Source organism: Abramis brama (assembly GCF_963993115.1).
Source record: "Abramis brama genome assembly, chromosome: 24".
NCBI lineage: Eukaryota > Metazoa > Chordata > Actinopteri > Cypriniformes > Leuciscidae > Abramis > Abramis brama.
In genome coordinates, this window is record NC_139986.1 from 1872701 (window position 1) to 1893190 (window position 20490).

Here is a 20490-nt window from a genome sequence, read left to right on the forward strand (position 1 = left end):
TTGAGATTTTCTCAAACATTGTTTTAAGACAGAAGCCCACAACGCCGAGCGCCAGCGACTGACTCACAGGAACAGCATTGAGGACTGAGATTGAGGAGGATATTTGACATTTGATTGATATCATGTGTTGTATTTTTCCTCTATTAATTATATGGATCTGAAGCATCGATCACAGATGATTCACTTGCATATAACAAAGATTATGTTAAGTTTCAAATCATAAGTGCTGCTGTATTTTTAATATTTCCTTAACTCTCTAAGATATACAGTATGAATGTACTAGAAAAGATCCTTCGTGAAATCAAGAGCAAACAGAATTTGGTCTTAAAAATGAAATTAATTATTAACTAAATAATCTGTGTAATAACAAAGCAATCCGTTTCTGTCATCGTGGAATGGAGTATTATCTTTCACTCACGGTAACAGACAGTAAATGAAAGACTGTTAAATCAACAGTTTCAGACATCACTTCACACACTTATATATATATTGTTTTCTCTTCACAATGTATTTTCAGATGTGGAAAGGAAGAATAAGATGGAGAGGTTGTTCATATTTAAGCACACAAACTCGCCCTGAGAAGAACAATAGTGCTTGATTAGAGGCATTAGTCTGAAGAGAATCTCCAGGTTTAGTTTAAGTTCCAGAGAAACAGTGTCTGAAAGGGTCTATTGACTCATAAACGCAGCCTAGAAATGATGAAAGTGCTCATTGAATTTGTGCATTTCAACCACAGTCGCAGTTTTGAGTTGCTGGGATATTTTGGTTTGCCAAATAAATTGAGATTGTCAGGTCATTAAAATAATTTAAATATATCGAATTATTATTTATTTAACTATATATATTGCATTTTTTGTAGTTATTTGAAGTTTTGACAGCAGGGAAACTAACAATGTTTACTTTAATATGCATCTTTTTTCTGAGGTTTTAACATTTAGTAGGTTTGATTGATTGATTGATTGATTGATATATTTATTGATTCAATTAGTCATGAATTAGGTTTTGATATCTCTATCTAATGTCAGTTTATATATATAAACAGTATATATATATATATATATATATATACAGTGGTCAACATTTGAAGTGGATCAAAAAAGTGAATCAAAGTTGTGTTAAGACAAGAACGGGTATTGATCCAAATTTCATGAATAAAATTCATATATAACTTTGATGAAAGGTTTTGATCCACTATATATAGTATAGTAATATATATATATTGCTTTTGCATAATATTTCATTAGATTTATTAGTATGTCTGATGATTGATTGATTGATTGATTGGTTTAATTAATTGATTGATTTAATGATTGATTGATTGATTGATTGATTGATTGATTGATTGATTGATTTAATTAGTCATAAATTTGATCTCTCCGATATCTGATGTCAGTTGTGTTGAAAACGAATTGCCTTGTCCATACAAGTTTTATTCTCTACATCTCAGTAGTTGGAAACGCCACCACTGGGACAAAATACTCAGTATTATATACAATGATTTGTGTTTTGCCAGCATTGTTTCCATTTGTCCATTATTTGTCCCCATGCAGTTTAGAAGACCCAGATATAACGTCACACTAACACTGGTTAATATTGAAGAACAAAACCACAGCGGTAAGGTTTAAACATCTGTCTGAAACAATTATAATCACAAACAACAGTCCAGTTCATAGCATTGTTCAATCCCAGAATGCTTTAGTGAGATGCTAACACTGCTAATCTCAACCCTGTCGAAGAGGTGAGGTCTGTGCAAACCTGCGCCATAAATACACCTACGTTTCACACAACTGCAGCGCTCATGCTAGTTTATACGGCTAATGAGTGGCAGTTTTTGCAGCGCGGCAAAAGAAAATAAACCTGAGATCGTTTGAGGGCCGGCGTATTTGTGATGGCGGAAAGCCCATCGGTTTCGCTCTAAACACTCAGTGTGTCCCATGATCACGGGGTCTGGCACCTCGCGTCGCTGCCAATGTGAAGTTGCCATCTGGGAAGTGTTAATGGACAGCTAATCCCGCTAATACCATAAACTGAGACTCGGCAAAATAATCATATTCAAAATCCACACCATCAAACAATAAGCAACGGCCGCTTATTTGTACGCTGGCTTGAAATCTAAAACTGACTAAATATTTTGTGCTCAAAATCCCTGAGCTCAGAAAACACGTCGAGCGGATGTTAGCTTTGAAAACAGCAGATCTGGCCAAAACACCGCGTTCCTCAGAGCGGAGACTGTGTGTACAGTATCAGACACGTCTGAGGGGAGTGTGTAGGACGTATGTTTGCATGTAGACATGTATTCTTGCAAGGTCCAGTTTTGAGCCAATGCTCAGATTTATCTGGTCTTTTTATCTAATTATTTTCTTGATTAAGAGCATTTCCCCCCCAAAATATCAGCATTCAAAAGATTGGGCTGGGTAAGATTTTTTAATGTTTCTGCTCTGTTTATTTGAGCAAAAATACAGTAAAAATGTGAAATATTATTATAATGTAAAACAGCTCGGGAGTCTTACGCTAGAGTTTAATAGCTATCTTCTGCACAGTAGATTCAAAAGTTTTAGAAGTATAAAGAGTTTATAATGTTTTTGACAGAAGTCTCATCGGCTCACCAATTTAGGCTAAATATTTTGATAAAAAATACAGAAAAAAACAGTAATATTGTGAAATATTATTACAATTTAAAATCATTCTAATATGCTGATTTACTCATTTAACCTCTTTCATATTTTTGTTATAAACAAAACCATTCAGAAGTCTGGGATCGGTAAGATAAAAATAAAAAAATCAAATAAGTTTGATCAAAAATACAGTAAAAACAGTGAAATATTATTATAATGTAAATCATCTGTTTTCTATGTGAATATACAGTAAAGTGTAATTTATTCCTGTGATCAAAGCTGAATGTTCAGCATCATTACTCCAGTCTTCAGTGTCACATGATCCTTCAGAAATCACTCTAATATGATGATTTGATGATCAAGAGACATTTATGATTATTATCAGTGTTGAAAACAATTCATATTTTTTTTGTGGAAACTGATACATTGTATTACTGGATGATTTTTGATGAATAGAAAGAATAGAAAAGATCAGCATTTATTTGAAACAGAATCTTTTGTAACATTATAAATGTATTTACTGTCACTTTTGATCAATTTAATGCATCTTTGCTGAATATAAGTATTATTTCTTCTTCTTCTTCAAAAAAAAAAAAAACTTTTGAATGGTCGCATAATCTTGTGAAGTCTCTGGGGAAATGTGCTTAATTATGAAGAAAATAATTTCACAATGCATAAAATCTTATCCTAAAACAGGCTTTTTCTCGATTTGAGAGTGAAATGTGACTCATTTATATTTTGTGAGCTTCATCAAGTCATTTAGAGAAAATGATCATAAACGTAAAATATTGGGTTACACTTTATTTTAAGGTGTCATTGTTACAGTGTAATTATATATTTAAGTACTGAGTAATATTAATAAACTACATGCACTTACTATAGGGTTAGGGTAGGATTAGGGTTTGGTTGAGGGTTAATTGCATGTAATTATGCATAATTTACTGTTATTACTATGGTAAGTACATGTAACATATGTAACAAGGACACTGTAAAATAAAGTAATACCAAATATTCTTATCATGGAATCGTGAAATCATCTTTCACTCTTAAAATAGTGTTGAATTCCTCTGGTTTTTGTTGCAGGAGACGCAGTTTTTCTTGCGGTCAGGTTTAGTCCGCGAGAGGATCGAGAAGATGTTGCCCTTTACAGTTAAAACATGTTTCGTTCCCAGATTGGGAAAAGCCAGGATGTGGCTTCAAATGAGACTTGCAAATGGTCCTTCCCTTCAGCTCGTGTTGCTTCAGCATTGCACAATTTGTCAGGGAAAACAAGGCTTGGAGAAACACACGTCCTCAAGAGACTCAGTGATGTTCAAGCTCCTCAGATGTTGGCTCATGAACGTCCTCGCTGACACTGATGAAAGTGATACGTCTCATTTAATTAAGACTAATTCAGTTCTCCTCCACCAGGGCAGATCCGCACGATTAATAAAGCAGGCGTTCGTTTGGCTCTCTCTGCAGACTCCTTCATAACCGGAGCCTCAGAGAAGGGTTGGCGTGACACACACACACACACACACACACACACACACACACTTCGGTCAACATTGACCTGCCAGTTGCAGAAGAGCCTGAAGGAACCTCGTCTTAACTTGCTTTCTTTCAGTGTGTAATTATTAGAAATTGCCATAAGAGATGTAATAGGTATATCATTTACAAAAGTGGTTGGGTTTGTTCAGGTCGGTTTAAAAAAAATTGGATAATTCATACCACACTATTTCATTGCATTAGATATCAAAATATCAGACCAAGTGGCATCTTAACTTTTTCAAGTTTTTATTTATTTATTTGTATTATTTTATTTATTTTTTTACAGATTATCCCATTCCACACTTTTTTAAACTATTTCATTTAATTTAATTTTTTTTTTAATTTAATTTTATTATCAAAATATCAGACCAAGAGGCATCTTCAAAACAAATGATACCTTTCCCAACTTTTTTAAACTTTATTTTATTTTATTTATCAAAATATTCCAGACCAAGAGACATAAAACAAATGATCGTTTTCCAACTTTTTCAAGCTATTTTTTTATTTTTATTTTTTAATTATCAAAATATCAGACTAAGTGGCATCTTCAGAACATTTAATTTAATTTAATTTAATTTAATTTAATTTTATTTTATTTTATTTTATTTTATTTTATTTTATTTTATTTTATTTTATTTTATTTTATTTTATTTTATTTTATTTTATTTTATTTTATTTTATTTTATTTTATTTTATTTTAATTTATTTATCAAAATATCAGACCAAGTGGCATATTCAAAACATTTATTTTATTTTATTTTATTTTATTTTATTTTTTTTTTTTTTATTTTTTTTTATCCTTTATTTAATTTACCTGAATAAGAAACAGCCAGTTAATTGAACTCAAATGTTAAAATAACACTCTTGTAGCGGCTGAATGAAGGCCCTGCAGGGACAGTGTGTGTAGAGATCATTGATTGATGGGTGACTGAGATAATTGCCTGTCTAAAGTTGCGTCGGGATTATCTGAACATGATCTGTGCAAGTTTTGGCACAGACGTCGAGGAAAGTCGATCGGTGGATCCGCTGGAATGTAGAAATGTCTGAGTTACAGATTCATCTCTCTGTGTGTGTGTGTGTGTCGACTCGTTCACCATAAGCCCGAGGCTGTTTTGACATGCATGATCTCAGTGCTTTATAATATGAAGAGCGCTCCCTCTAATTAAAGACTTTACCTCAACAAGCGTCTGATTTACTGTGTTTTATCACAGTCTGGAGACAGAAGATAAACATGCTCATCATTTTCTCTTCCCATGTTTCTGTTTATTCGCAGCATGTTTGTTCCGGTACAACTGGCTGTCCTTCGTCTACCTCATCTACCTCTTACTGATCCCGCTGTTCGCCGAGCCGACCAAGACGACAATGCGAGGTGAGTGTGCGGATCTATAGTCGAGTTCCAGCGAGGGACAAATATTCCCCGTGTGAAGACTTGCTTTCTCTCTGCTTATGAGTGTGTGTGTGTGTGTGTGTGTGTGTGTGTGTGTGTGTGTGTGTGTGACTTCAGCACCAACTGCAACCACAAAAACAGGATTCACAAAAACTTTTTTGAGGATATAATTATATATTTTATTTATCAAAATATCAGACCAAGTGGCATCTTCAAAACAAATGAACATTTTTCCAAATTTTTCAAGTTGTTTTGTTTTGTGTTTTGTTTTATTATTTAATTTGATCAAGTGGCAAAACAAACTATCCTTTTCTCAACATTTTCAAGCAATTTAATTTAATTTAATTTAATTTAATTTAATTTAATTTAATTTAATTTAATTTAATTTAATTTAATTTAATTTAATTTAATTTAATTTAATTTAATTTAATTTTTAATTTAATTTTAATTTTTGTTTTTGTTTTTGTTTTTATTTTTATTTTATTTTACACAATTTTTACAAAAACAGGATTACCAAAAACTTGCAAAGTACAAATCGATATTTGACGGTACTTACGTTTTTATTCCAGGGCTGTTATCGTTAACTAAAAATAAAGATAAAACCAAAAATGCATTTTCATTACTTGAAATAAATAGTAACTGAAATAAATGTATTTTACTTCTGCTAGTTACCCAGGCTTTCTTACCCAAGTTTAAGCTGAAGTACTAAAAAAGTGAAAATAAACTAAAAACTAAAAATTCAATCTTAATAAAGCCTATATAGATATATTTAAAAAAGCCAAAACACACAACAAAATTAATAAAACATTAAACGACAGAAAATGTAAAAATAAAATGTAATTCAAAATATTAACAAATACTGCAATAGTATGTTAGTGATGCTAAAATATTAATATTACAACTACATTTTAATATCATTATTCAGCTTTGGTGTTATAAATAAATAAATAAATACATTATTTATTATATATATATATATATACTGTATATATTTTTCACAGAAAAATAGTTGAATGTAAAAAGTTAAATTGTATTTCAGTAAAAACAATGTATTTATTCTAATGTATAGATTGCGTTGAAATGCAATGGTGATGAATATATACACTTACTCACACACACACACACACACACACACACATACATGTCTGGTTTACTATCTTTGTGGGGACTTTCCATAGACTTAATGGTTTTTATACTGTACAAACTGTGTATTCTATCTCCTTACACTAACCCTACCCCTAAACCTACCCATCACACACACACACACACACACACACACACACACACACAGTCCAGTGTCGTTCCCCATCACTGCTGTATGTATGATTCTGCTGATCGTCCTGATAAACTCTGGAGACGGTCCTGACGTCTGTGTGTGTCTGGCGTGATTCTCCCGAACGAGTCCCTGTCGGAGAGAGCCGATCTTTACGTTCTCGAGGAGTGTGTGTGAGTGTGTGTGCTCGTTCCATCACAGCTCTGTGTGTCCTCTGAAAGCGGCGCTGCTCTGTTGAACGTTCGAGCAGCTTTATCTGCAGTTCACAGAGATTGAGAGAGTTCTCCGGCTTCACGAGGGCTTCGGGGGGTGGAGGAGTGGGAGAAGGAGGAATGCAGGCTCTTCTCTTTCCCAGCATTCCTCAGTGTGTCACCAGTTCACCAGTTCAGCTTCACCTCGTCAGATTCAGCGGATTCTCCTGACGCTCCACAATCATCCGGTCGACTCCACTGACCAGCGGCTCGATTAAACCCTCTTCTGCTTTACACACGAGCAGATCCTGTGAGAAACTACACACACACACACACGCACACACACACACACACACACACACACACACACTCACACACTGACACACACACTGATACACACGCGCACACACACACACACACACACACACTGACACACACATACACACACACACACACACACACTCACTCACTCACTCACTCACTCACTCACTCTCTCTCACACACACACACACACACACACACACACACTTCTCTCAGACAGAAAATGCAATTAAATGGAGACAAACTACGACTTTTGAGATTTGTTTTCTCCTGAGTTTCAGAAGAAATGTCAAAATAGTGAAATAAATATCCTTACACTTTATCCAACAACTTTTTATCTCTCGCTCATCAAGGCTGCCTTTATTTGATCAAAAATACATTAAAAACAACACACATGTGAGTGTGAGTGTGTGTGTGTTTATATATGACTGAGCTGTTCTGCTCACACTGACTCTGGTGTGTGTGTGTGTGTGTGTGTGTGTGTGTGTGTCTATACGACTGAGCTGTTCTGCTCACACTGACTCTGGTGTGTGTGTGTGTGTGTGTGTGTGTGTGTGTGTTTATACGACTGAGCTGTTCTGCTCACACTGACTCTGGTGTGTGTGTGTGTGTGTGTGTGTGTGTCATACCTGTCAACACTCAACACAACAGCCCTATCTCCCGGACCCCTCCCGGTTTGTTATTTCTCCCAGGAAACTCCCGTAATCTGCATGGCCCAAACTCCTTTATGAGTAATCGGACTAATATGTTTGTCTAATGTTGACCAGTTGCCAGATCTTGTATTAAATGCATTATATTCACACAATCCACTCACCATATACAGTTTCAACCCGTGCGTCACCTCAATCTGGCAACCTGTAACCCGAAAGCGAGCACACCCCAACAAAACAAAACAAAAACTATAATCTCCAACTATAATGATAGTGAAATAACACTGGTAAGACTTATTAATGAGATTCTTCTCAAAAATATTATGACTTTATTCTTGAAATCATAGATGTGGCTCTAAAATGCATAATGTATTGCGTTATAAGTGTCACTGAATTTGCCCATGCAGAACTTCCCTAAAGACGTTTGATCCGTCACTTCCCCACATCTGGAGCTGATTTAAACACAGCTGGGAATCTCAGATATCCTATACACACGGCTGCGGGTCAAAGGTCAAAGGTGAAGAGGTCGTCCTGCCTGCGGCTCGACACACTCAGACATTTCCCGTCTGTGAAACTGCTTCGCATCAGCGCCTGATTTTTACCCCATTGCTCATTTCCGGCATGATATTCATAGATATATCTTCATGTGTGTCAGTGGACAGGTTTACAGTATTTACACGACGAGTCCTGAAGAAACAAGGGGTTTTTACACAACCTGATCCCAAGATACTCACAGTTCACTCATTAACACAGAATTTATAAGCAGAGCGGCACAACCGGTCAAGAGTCTCTTCTGCTCACCAAAGCTGCATTTATTTGATAGAAAATGCAGTAAAACAGTGAAATATCATTCTAATGTAAATCAGCTGTTCTCTATGTGAATATATAGTAAATTGTAATTTATTCCTGTTAATTATACAGTTTCTGCACTAATTCCAGACTTGCCATTTAAATTTGTCATTAATCATTTTATCGTTTGGTTTGTGTCTAAAAACTCAAATTAAATAATTAATTGGACTATACAAAACTAGATATTAGCACATGGTTGGTTAATATAAACTGATTTATTATTTTATAATTGATAAATATATAATAAATATATCCATTTTCATTGCAGAAATAACTATAGTGATTTATAAAGTTACTGTGATATAAAAGAATTGCTCTGAGATTTTGGTAATTTTACCCAGATAGTGCTTCTCGTAGATTGACACTTGCATTTTTCCTTTTTCTGTAGAAATAGTTACTCTCTCACAAAATGACTATTACATTTAGATGTGTGAGTTCTTTATAAACCCTTGACTGCATCATATACTCCTCCAGCGTCCAGCAGATCTCGTCTCTCAGTCTCTCAGTCTCTCAGTCTCAGTCTCTCAGTCTCTTAGTCTCAGTCTCTCAGTGTCTCAGTCTCTCAGTGTCTCGGTCTCAGTCTCTCAGTCTCAGTCTCTCAGTCTCAGTCTCTCAGTCTCAGTCTCTCAGTCTCAATCTCTCAGTCTCAGTCTCTCAGTCTCTCAGTCTCAGTCTCTCAGTCTCAGTCTCTCAGTCTCAGTCTCTCAGTCTCAATCTCTCAGTCTCAATCTCTCAGTCTCAGTCTCTCAGTCTCTCAGTCTCAGTCTCTCAGTCTCAGTGTCTCGGTCTCAGTCTCTCAGTCTCAGTCTCTCAGTCTCAATCTCTCAGTCTCAGTCTCTCAGTCTCTCAGTCTCAGTCTCTCAGTCTCAGTCTCTCAGTGTCTCAGTCTCTCAGTCTCTCAGTCTCAGTCTCAGTCTCTCAGTCTCAGTCTCTCAGTGTCTCAGTCTCTCAGTGTCTCAGTGTCTCAGTCTCTCAGTCTCAGTCTCTCAGTGTCTCAGTCTCTCAGTCTCAGTCTCTCAGTTTCTCAGTCTCAGTTTCTCAGTCTCAGTCTCTCAGTGTCTCAGTCTCTCAGTCTCAGTCTCAGTCTCTCAGTTTCTCAGTCTCTCAGTCTCTCAGTCTCTCAGTGTCTCAGTCTCTCAGTGTCTCAGTCTCTCAGTCTCAGTCTCAGTGTCTCAGTCTCTCAGTCTCAGTCTCTCAGTTTCTCAGTCTCAGTCTCTCAGTCTCAGTCTCAGTCTCTCAGTCTCAGTCTCTCAGTTTCTCAGTCTCAGTCTCAGTCTCTCAGTGTCTCAGTCTCTCAGTGTCTCAGTCTCTCAGTCTCAGTCTCTCAGTGTCTCAGTCTCTCAGTGTCTCAGTCTCTCAGTCTCAGTCTCTCAGTTTCTCAGTCTCAGTCTCTCAGTGTCTCAGTCTCAGTCTCTCAGTCTCAGTTTCTCAGTTTCTCAGTCTCTCAGTCTCAGTCTCTCAGTCTCTCAGTCTCAGTCTCTCAGTGTCTCAGTCTCAGTCTCTCAGTCTCAGTCTCTCAGTGTCTCAGTCTCTCAGTGTCTCAGTCTCTCAGTCTCAGTCTCTCAGTTTCTTAGTCTCAGTCTCTCAGTCTCAGTCTCTCAGTCTCTCAGTCTCTCAGTCTCTCGGTCTCAGTCTCTCAGTGTCTCGGTCTCAGTCTCTTAGTGTCTCAGTCTCTCAGTGTCTCGGTCTCAGTCTCTCAGTCTCAGTCTCTCAGTCTCAGTCTCTCAGTGTCTCAGTCTCAGTCTCTCAGCCTCAGTCTCTCAGTCTCAGTCTCTCAGTCTCAGTCTCTCAGTCTCAGTCTCTCAGTGTCTCAGTCTCTCAGTCTCAGTCTCTCAACCTCTCAGTGTCTCAGTCTCTCAGTCTCAGTCTCTCAGTATCTCAGTCTCTCAGTCTCTCAGCTGGAGGTACGGTGAGGAGCTGAGGCTCACAGTAATGCGGGAACGGCTGTTTGCTCTGTTTATGTGAGTCAAACCCTGCCAATGTTCCTCTGCCTCATTACAACCAGATGTTGCTGTCAATCACACACCTTTACCTGTGCGTGTCCGGGACTGTGTGAGGGGGTGATGTGCACTGGGTCGATCACCAAGGCACATGTGAAGCCCAAGCTGGATTTTAAAACGTGTGTCTTTAGCACAGTCGGACATTTTATTACAGCTCAGAAATTACACTGTGACTCAACTTGATAAAACGCTTTGCAATATAATCAGGTCATGCTGGAATCTGTGAGTTATAGAGTAAAAGATTACGCCATTTGTGTGAAAAAAGAAAGGCATTTCTGTTCTGGAATGAAGAAATTATGATTTTGTTTTGTTTTGTTTTGTTTTTGGGAGGGAACTATTAATTTAAAGTGACCCTGTTATGCTTTTTTGGATATTACCTGTACTGTAGTGTGTAATGCAGTGACTGTGGATGTAAAAGGTCAGCAAAGTCTCACAGATCAGATAAACTGAGTTATTGTCTCTCAAAATAAAGAAGTGATTCTGAACTGAAACGAGTCGTCAGTAATTCAGTCTCACTTCCTGCTGAACCTTTTGTAGCTAATTTGCATAATGCCAGCCTGTGGTCTTGATTGGCTGAACAGCGTCTCTTAGCCCCGCCCTCAAACACTAGTTTATCTGAGACTGGAAGAGTTTGGTTCGTGTTGTTCGTGTCCAGAAGACGCTGTTTTCTGCTGACAAAGGAAATCCACTTTGATGAGATTGATACGGTAAAACCCACGCCATCGTTACTGTTCGTATCACTGAGATCAAGAGCTGAGACTCAGATATGATAATGAGAGTTTGGTTTCTGACACGTGCTGTAAGCGGTCGACCAATCACAACAGACTGGGTCATCTGACCAATCAGAGCAGAGTAGACCAATCACAACAGACTGAGCCGTCTGACCACTCAGAGCAGGGGAGGCTCTCAGAGAGGCGGGGTTTAGAGAGACTGACTGAATCCTTTATTGAATAGTGAAACAGACACTGAGAGAAAAGAGATATTATGAGAAAAGTAAAGTGTTTTTTGACCTTGGATGCTTGTAAACCTATTGTAGGGGAAAACAAAAAAATTAGGAACCTTTTAGAAAAAAAGCATAATAGGGGCAAATTAAGTTTTTGTTCGAGTGACATTGAAGTAATGAAAACATTGATCCCAAGGGAAAGAGAAATAGAAGTGCAGGATAAAGCACACACAGACGATGTGTCCTCTTGAGGGAAGCAGGAGGTAAGATGTTTTCCTGAGGAAACAGATCTCAATGGAGAGTTCGTCAGAGAGGAACCGTGACCCGAAGGCCGGCCTCACCTCAGTTCCTCAGGAACCCGAGCGGTCGCTTCCTCGCGCGAGCTGGCATCTTCACTCTCTCAGTCACTCATTTACTTCTGGAACATGGTCAATATCAACACAATCTAGATCTTTGATCTACTCATCTGACCTCTTTTATATTTTTGTTATAAACAAAACCATTCAAAACGTTTGGGATCGGAAGATTAAAAAAATAAAATACAGTAAAAATGTGAAATATTAGAATGTAAATCAGCTGTTTTCTATGTGAATATATAATAAAGTGTAATTTATTCCTGTGATCAAAGCTGAATTTTCAGCATCATTACTCCAGTCTTCAGTGTCACATGATCCTTCAGAAATCATTCTAATATGAGGATTTGATGCTCAAGAAACATTTATGATTATTATCTTTTTGCAATTGCAAGAACCAGTGGTTTACAGTCAATGACATCAGTTCTCAAATGGGATTTCGCATTAATTTATGCATGAAAATATGACTTGGATTTCAGTCTGTTGTTATTGTATGACTTCAGAAGACTGTTAATATAGTGAATAAGTAATATACATGATACTTTTTGATGCTTTTATGATGTTTTTTTGGATCTTGGAAGCCCATGGTCAATGCATGGTATTGTTGTATGGATAAGAGCGGCATGAACATTCTTCAAAACGTCATATTTTGTGTTCCAGCAAATAAAGAAAGTCATCTGGGTTTGGATCAACACAAGTAAATAATGTCAGGATTTTCATCTTGTGTGAAGGTTTTGGCTCGGTGAACACCTTTCTCTGAGTTTGAGATTTCACTGCTTTCACAAATCACAGTTATTACGACTCCTCGACCGACTAAAACATCTGTATACAAAATGCGAGGCCGGATCACCTTATAATAAAGTCGGGTTCATGAGTGATTGAAAACTAAGGAAGAACAGCTGCTTGAGATGTGCTGTGGATAATATATCACACCGAGCCGACGTTACCTGCATTTCTGCTGTGTTTTCATGTTATTCCCACATTTTTGCAAACTTTCCACCTTCAGCCAAAACGTAAGCTGTAATACATAGTTGTAAAACAGAGTTTGATAAGTTCGTGGCACCAGATCGGCTTATAAATAACCCTGAAGGACTGACAATATATCCAGTGTGTTTAAAGAAGGAAATGTTGGTGAATTTAGTCCAATTTATGACGCTCACACTTCAGGAAATTACTGTGTGTGGATCCATTTCACCTCACACACACCTCTTTTTCTTCAATCCTTTATGTATATTGTGTGTGTGTCAGAGCGTTCAGTCTGGCTTGATCTAATACTGACTGAAAGAAAAGGTCTGACGAGTCTTTTCCTGCGATTTACTCGAGTTTTATGCATGAATCAGAGGGTGTGATGATTCACTTTCTTGACATGTTGTAAACTTAGAAACCAGATGCTGAGATAAACACTAACCAAAGTTTCTGAGAACAATAAACATCCTTCTAACGCTTTGGTCTTAAAATCTCCAGGTGTATAATAAAGCAGGTTTTATTACAGTGATATTGTTTGATGTTGTTTTTGAAAGAAATTAATATATGTATTCAGCAAGGATGCCATAAATTAATCAAAAGTGACATTAAATACGTTTATAATGTTACAAAAGATTCTATTTTAAATAAATGCTGTTTTTCAACATTGATAATAATCATAAATATTCTTGATCATCAAATCATCATATTAGAGTGATTTCTGAAGGATCATGTGACACTGAAGACTGGAGTAATGATGCTGAAAATTCAGCTTTGATCACAGGAATAAATTACACTTTACTATATATTCACATAGAGAACAGCTGATTTATATTACAATAATATTTCACTGTTTTTACTGTATTTTTGATCAAACTTATTTGATTTTTTTTTTTATCTTACCGATCCCAGACTTCTGAATGGTTTTGTTTATAACAAAAATATGAAAGAGGTTAAATGAGTAAATCAGCATATTAGAATGATTTTAAATTGTAATAATATTTCACAATATTACCGTTTTTTTCTGTATTTTTTATCAAAATATTTAGCCTAAATTGGTGAGCCGATGAGACTTCTGTCAAAAACATTATAAACTCTTTATACATCTAAAACCTTTGAATCTACTGTTCAGAAGATAGCTATTAAACTCTAGCGTAAGACTCCCGAGTTGCTCTCTGGCTCAAAGTAATTGAAGTGTAAGAATGAATTGATTCAAATCAATTACGAGAGAGAGACACTCCCGCAGGAGGAAAGTTTTATAGCTCGCGTGTTTAAATGTGACTCTGTCCTGCTTATTGCTGTCAATTAAGATTTTTTCTTTTCCATTTAAGTCTCTAAAAGCTTTTGGAGATGTGATAGTGTTTCCAGACGATCGACTGAGGTTGTGCTGTCGTCTGCGCCGGTCAAGCGATCAATGGGCATATCAACACGTCTTTACCAGCATCTAAACCCTTCATAACGCATGTTCACGAAAACATCTCTGTTCCTGAGGAGTCAGATGCAGATCTGCTCGACCTGTCAATCTGGCTGAGATTGCCTTTAAATATGATTAGTGAAATATTTTTCATATTTTGGACCTCTCAAACAAAGACGCACCAAACATTATTTGAAAGAAATTAATATTTTTATTCAGCAAGGATGCATTAAATTGATCAAAAGTGACAGTAAAGACATTTATAATGTTTCCATTCATCAAAGAATCCTGATAAATAACATGTATCTCGGTTTCCAAAAAAATGTGATGCTGTTTTCAACATTGATATATAATCATAATGTTTCTTGAGCATCAAATCATCATATTAGAATGATGTCTGAAGGATCATGTGACACTGAAGACTGGAGTAACATTTTTTTTTAAAGAAATTAATACTTTTATTCTGCAAAGATGCATTAAATTGATTGATCGAAAGTGACAGTAAAGACATTTATAATGTTACAAAAGATTTCTATATCAGATAAATGCTGTTTTTATGTACTTTCTCTTCATCAAATATCCTGAAAAAATAAATTAACATTCAACATTCAATCATAAATGTCTCTCATCAAATCTTTATATTAGAATGATTTCTGAAGGATCATGTGACACTGAAGACTGGAGTAATGATGCTGAAAATTCAGCTTTGATCACAGGAATAAATTACACTTTACTATACACTCACCTAAAGGATTATTAGGAACACCATACTAATACTGTGTTTGACACCCTTTCGCCTTCAGAACTGCCTTAATTCTACGTGGCATTGATTCAACAAGGTGCTGAAAGCATTTTTTTGAAATGTTGGCCCATATTGATAGGATAGCATCTTGCAGTTGATGGAGATTTGTGGGATGCACATCCAGGGCACGAAGCTCCCGTTCCACCACATCCCAAAGATGCTCTATTGGGTTGAGATCTGGTGACTGTGGGGGCCATTTTAGTACAGTGAACTCATTGTCATGTTCAAGAAACCAATTTGAAATGATTCGAGCTTTGTGACATGGTGCATTATCCTGCTGGAAGTAGCCATCAGAGGATGGGTACATGGTGGTCATAAAGGGATGGACATGGTCAGAAACAATGCTCAGGTAGGCCGTGGCATTTAAACGATGCCCAATTGGCACTAAGGGGCCTAAAGTGTGCCAAGAAAACATCCCCCACACCATTACACCACCACCACCAGCCTGCACAGTGGTAACAAAGCATGATGGATCCATGTTCTCATTCTGTTTACGCCAAATTCTGACTCTACCATCTGAATGTCTCAACAGAAATCGAGACTCATCAGACCAGGCAACATTTTTCCAGTCTTCAACTGTCCAATTTTGGTGAGCTCGTGCAAATTGTAGCCTCTTTTTCCTATTTGTAGTGGAGATGAGTGGTACCCGGTGGGGTCTTCTGCTGTTGTAGCCCATCCGCCTCAAGGTTGTGCGTGTTGTGGCTTCACAAATGCTTTGCTGCATACCTCGGTTGTAACGAGTGGTTATTTCAGTCAAAGTTGCTCTTCTATCAGCTTGAATCAGTCGGCCCATTCTCCTCTGACCTCTAGCATCAACAAGGCATTTTCGCCCACAGGACTGCCGCATACTGGATGTTTTTCCCTTTTCACACCATTCTTTGTAAACCCTAGAAATGGTTGTGCGTGAAAATCCCAGTAACTGAGCAGATTGTGAAATACTCAGACCGGCCCGTCTGGCACCAACAACCATGCCACGCTCAAAATTGCTTAAATCACCTTTCTTTCCCATTCTGACATTCAGTTTGGAGTTCAGGAGATTGTCTTGACCAGGACCACACCCCAAAATGCATTGAAGCAACTGCCATGTGATTGGTTGATTAGATAATTGCATTAATGAGAAATTGAACAGGTGTTCCTAATAATCCTTTAGGTGAGTGTATATTCACATAGAAAACAGATGTTTCACATTATTAAAAATTTTTTTTTGATCAAATAACTACAGCCTTAAATGGTGAGCAGAAGAGACTTCTTTCAAAAACATCCTATACTGTAAATCAGCACATATCAACCCTAGCACTGTGTAAATAATAGCTATCACAGGAGCGACGGACACAGACTCTTTCTCTCCAACACTAAAGATGCTCCACACATTTCCTCCATTACGCACCGCATGCAAACACTGGGACTCGTTCAGTCGGCTGAGGCGGATGAAGTGGCTCATCAGGGAAAAGAATAATGAGAAACTGTGGCCAAACGGCACGCAGACTCGACGTGCCAGCAGAGAAGCCTTTAGTCCTGCGCCGCTGAATAACAAACACATCTGGATCATATTAGCTCTTCCTCTGCCAGGATCGGCTCTCTAAAACTCCTCCTGCAGCTCATGATGCCTTCAGTGCTGATCCGAGGCTCGCCGTCCGCATTACATCCACTGAGTCAACCAATCATGCTTCGTTCATCACTGTACACAGTCAGGAATAAAGCTTGACTTTGACCAGGCCTTTTGTTGGAAGCTGACTTTGCCCGTTTGCTTGAGCGTCTTCTAATTAGACTAATCGCCTGAACACGAGCAGACCCGTAAAACATTTTCATAACAGCGAACCATTGGAAAGATCGTAAAATCTTGGCAGACTTGCTTGGCAACGATCCTCAGGTGGTTTAGAGATGATTATCAGTAGGTGTTAATACACTGATGGACAAAAGTTTATGTTTTCTTCTTCCTGATTTAATACGGGCGAGCTGAAACCTGTTGGCACAGAAATGGATTAATTTATTTATTTTAAATCCCCATGAAATTGTTTGATGGGCACAATTCATTTCCTTCAAATGTTTTATTAAAATAGACAGTAACTTGTGTCTAGCCAATAAAAATATGAGATGATGTCATTTTTGGTTAATTTCCCTGAAAGGGAAAGACTGTACATTGTACCATTTGACTGTAGTACCATTTAAAACTAGTTTGGAGTCAGTAAGATTTAATATTTTGGTAAACACTTTACAATAAGTTTCATTAGTTAACATTAGTTAGAATGAGCCAATGCGCGCATTGGCGTGTGTGAGACACATCGCGCGCTCCGCCGCGCGGGCATAAATATGGAAGCAGATGCACGCACCACTTGTCTTTCGCTTCGGAGCCGATCGGTCTTCACGTCGATGTCTCTGAAGAGTGTTGTTATATTACAACGAGCGAGTGTGTCGGTGCTTCTTCTAGGAAGACTCTTCCAGCTGCTGGTGATTCTACAGCGTGACATGCAGCGGTGATCGCAAGCTTTGAGCTCTCAACTGCTGTTTTAACAGAGGAGGGTGCTTTGGAGTTGGTCATCCACTCCCTCCCCCCGGATAAGGGCCGGGTGGGGTCTTTGTTTGTGTGTGTATCTGTTCCACCGCTGGCTCCCAAAAAAAAGGGCGGAGCAAGCGGTACCTGTAAGGCCCGCTATATTGGTCCAATTACCGGTTCGCCAATACACAGGGAAGGTATCACGTGTTCTGTCCTCACTCATGCAAAGTATTGGTTGGTTAAATTTGTAATACATTGATCATATGTATTTACTCGTTAATTCATCTGACTCCATAAATGAAAGGTTTTAATAACATCTGTGCCTCACTAAAAGTGAGCGAATGTATGACTATTCCTTTTAACCATTAAATGAACAATGTCAAAATCAGTTAGAATAATCACATGTAACAATTTAATATTTCAGATATTAGAGATCAATTCCACAGTCAATTCAAATATCTAGAACATGGTTATACATTGGTTACACCAAATAATCTTACCCAGCTTGTACCTGAGATAGAGAGAGAGAAAGGGAAAGAAAGAGAAAGAGAGAGAGAGACAGAGAGAGAGAGAGAAAGAGAGCGAAATCACCTATTCCATTCGTGTCCAGCAAAGAAGAGCCAGAGAGAGGGAGCACACCTTCCTTTATCCTCCTGACCAGGTGACATGGGGGATGGGGGAGACCACCCTCAAATGGCTTAACCAGTTTTCTCTAAACTTCTCTAAACCTTATTACCTTTTATTTGATCTATCTGGATATGAGATATCTGTACCACTCACTTTGAGACATTTCAAATGACACCAAAAACATAACAATCAATGATAAACATTCACATTAAACCATGTTCTTGTGTGAGTTGTTCTTAGTAGTTTGTGAGAGGAAGTCAGGTCGTGTGGGGGAGGTCGAATGTTAATTAGCCATCAGGGCCCTTTTGCCTCATGCAGGTCTCAACCAGTATTTTCAGTCTTACATACCCACACTTCAAAGAAAGAGCAAATTCCTCTGTTCCTGGGCCCCAAGAGGGCAAGTCTGGTGGTGTGCGACCCTGTAAAGCCTTGCACCCCTCAGCCCCCTCTTGTTCGCCAGCTGGCAGCTGGGTGCGGTTCGAGGACCCAGTCATCCGCCTTCTCACGCATCCCCTGCCACCTAGTGGAGTCAGGTAAGTGTTGCACCGCACACTCAGATCCCGCTTCGGGCCGCCTTCGGGCCTTTCGAGCCGGATCCCTGTCCTCCACCTCGCTGCCCCACCTCGGGTACATCTGTGGTTCCCTGGCCCCTGGTCCGGTTTTGTCGAAGTCTAAAATGCTTCCAACCAATGCCCAGCCTGGCCCCATTCGGTACCTTCAGACCCGGCTTGCGATTCATTTCGCTCGGCTTCCACCCAGGCTCATTGATATTCATCATACCTAGGTGTTGAGCAGAAATGTGCCTAAAAGATTTTTTAGTGAGATCCATCACACCTAGGTGTTGAGCAGAGCTCCTGTCCTGTGTGTGTGCGCCACAGTCCTACTGGCGAAGGACGCGTGCTAGCCGTTCCCTCCAGCCGGTATGGAGTTTGGCTTCAGAGCCCGTACTTCATTGTACCCTTATTATGTGGTGGGTTACGACCACAACTTCTAAGGTCGCTTCATTCCACCTATTTTTTGCTGGCCTGCTCAATCATGCCGCTCACAAGCCTCACGACAGCCTCCGGTCCAGATACAGTGGAGACTCCATCCCCAGCTGGCCAGCTGTTTCGGACCACTTCTGGGCCGCACAGCCACGTCCGTTGCCCTCCGGACTCGTCCTTTGCCAGTTGTTTCTTCTCTTGTCTGAGTGGACATCCCTCGACAAAGACTCTGGCCACAGCTGGCCCTGGGCTCCGCAGAAATGCGTTCCCCAGTGAGCCTTCTTGCACTATGATGCTAAAATCAGGAAGAGATGGAACAGGTTTTGTTAGTTGCCCCTCATTGGCCCAACCAACCTCCTCTCGACAGCCTTCCTGACACCTTCCTCTGAGCACATTCTCAGGGATGGGGCACGATGGCACCCGCGTCTAGACCTTGGAAAGTTCCAGGTCTGGTTCTAGTAAGAACGGGACGCGGAGGTTCTGGTCTACCGCAAGAATTGTTATGCTGTAGAGACCATCACTTCTGTGAGCACCCTCTAGAAAGACGCTTGCTCCTCTAATAGAAGTCAAACCTGTTTGTTGAATTGAGTCTTCTCTCCGTGAGGAGATCCCGAAGGTGTTAGATCACTTCAGTGCTCCCTTTTAAAAAACTGCTTGTGGTTGGTGTGAGGGCTGTCCCCTCCACCTCAAAATGTTGTGGCTTTTACATTGCCGCACATCATGAGGCAGTGGATTCAAATCCAAGCGGAGTGCGATTTGATCGTCAGGTCCCTGAGGCGAGCAAGGAGATATATCCGCCTTGCGTCCCCTCCTTACCCTCTTGGGTCTTTTTCTCTGGTGCTACTGCACTTCAGAGACTGCCCCTGAGCCATCGCAGGCTGGCCCTGGCTTTTCTCTGTCCGTCCGCCGTGCGGTTATACGTGATCAGAATGCAAAGCCTAGACCTTAGACCAGCTCTATCTGTTATGGAAACCAGCAGAAGGGAAGGCTGTTTCCAAGCAGAAGTTGGCCCACTTCAAAGTGGTTGCCTTTGTCTTGGTGAGAAATCCCAAGATGCACGTGCCCACCTGGGCCGTGAGCTCCTCCTAAGTGAGA

General features: G+C 39.1%; 1 protein-coding gene across 2 annotated transcripts in view; it reads left to right on the plus strand.

The window, feature by feature from the left end:
• Window positions 1–20490, plus strand: part of piezo2a (piezo-type mechanosensitive ion channel component 2a) — a 197240-nt gene that overhangs the window by 27451 nt on the left and 149299 nt on the right. For both annotated transcript variants that reach the window (XM_084103452.1, XM_084103453.1), the window contains exon 2: window positions 5419–5514. In XM_084103452.1, the coding sequence (XP_083959578.1) occupies window positions 5419–5514 (96 nt within the window). The remainder of the gene's footprint in view (window positions 1–5418; window positions 5515–20490) is intronic.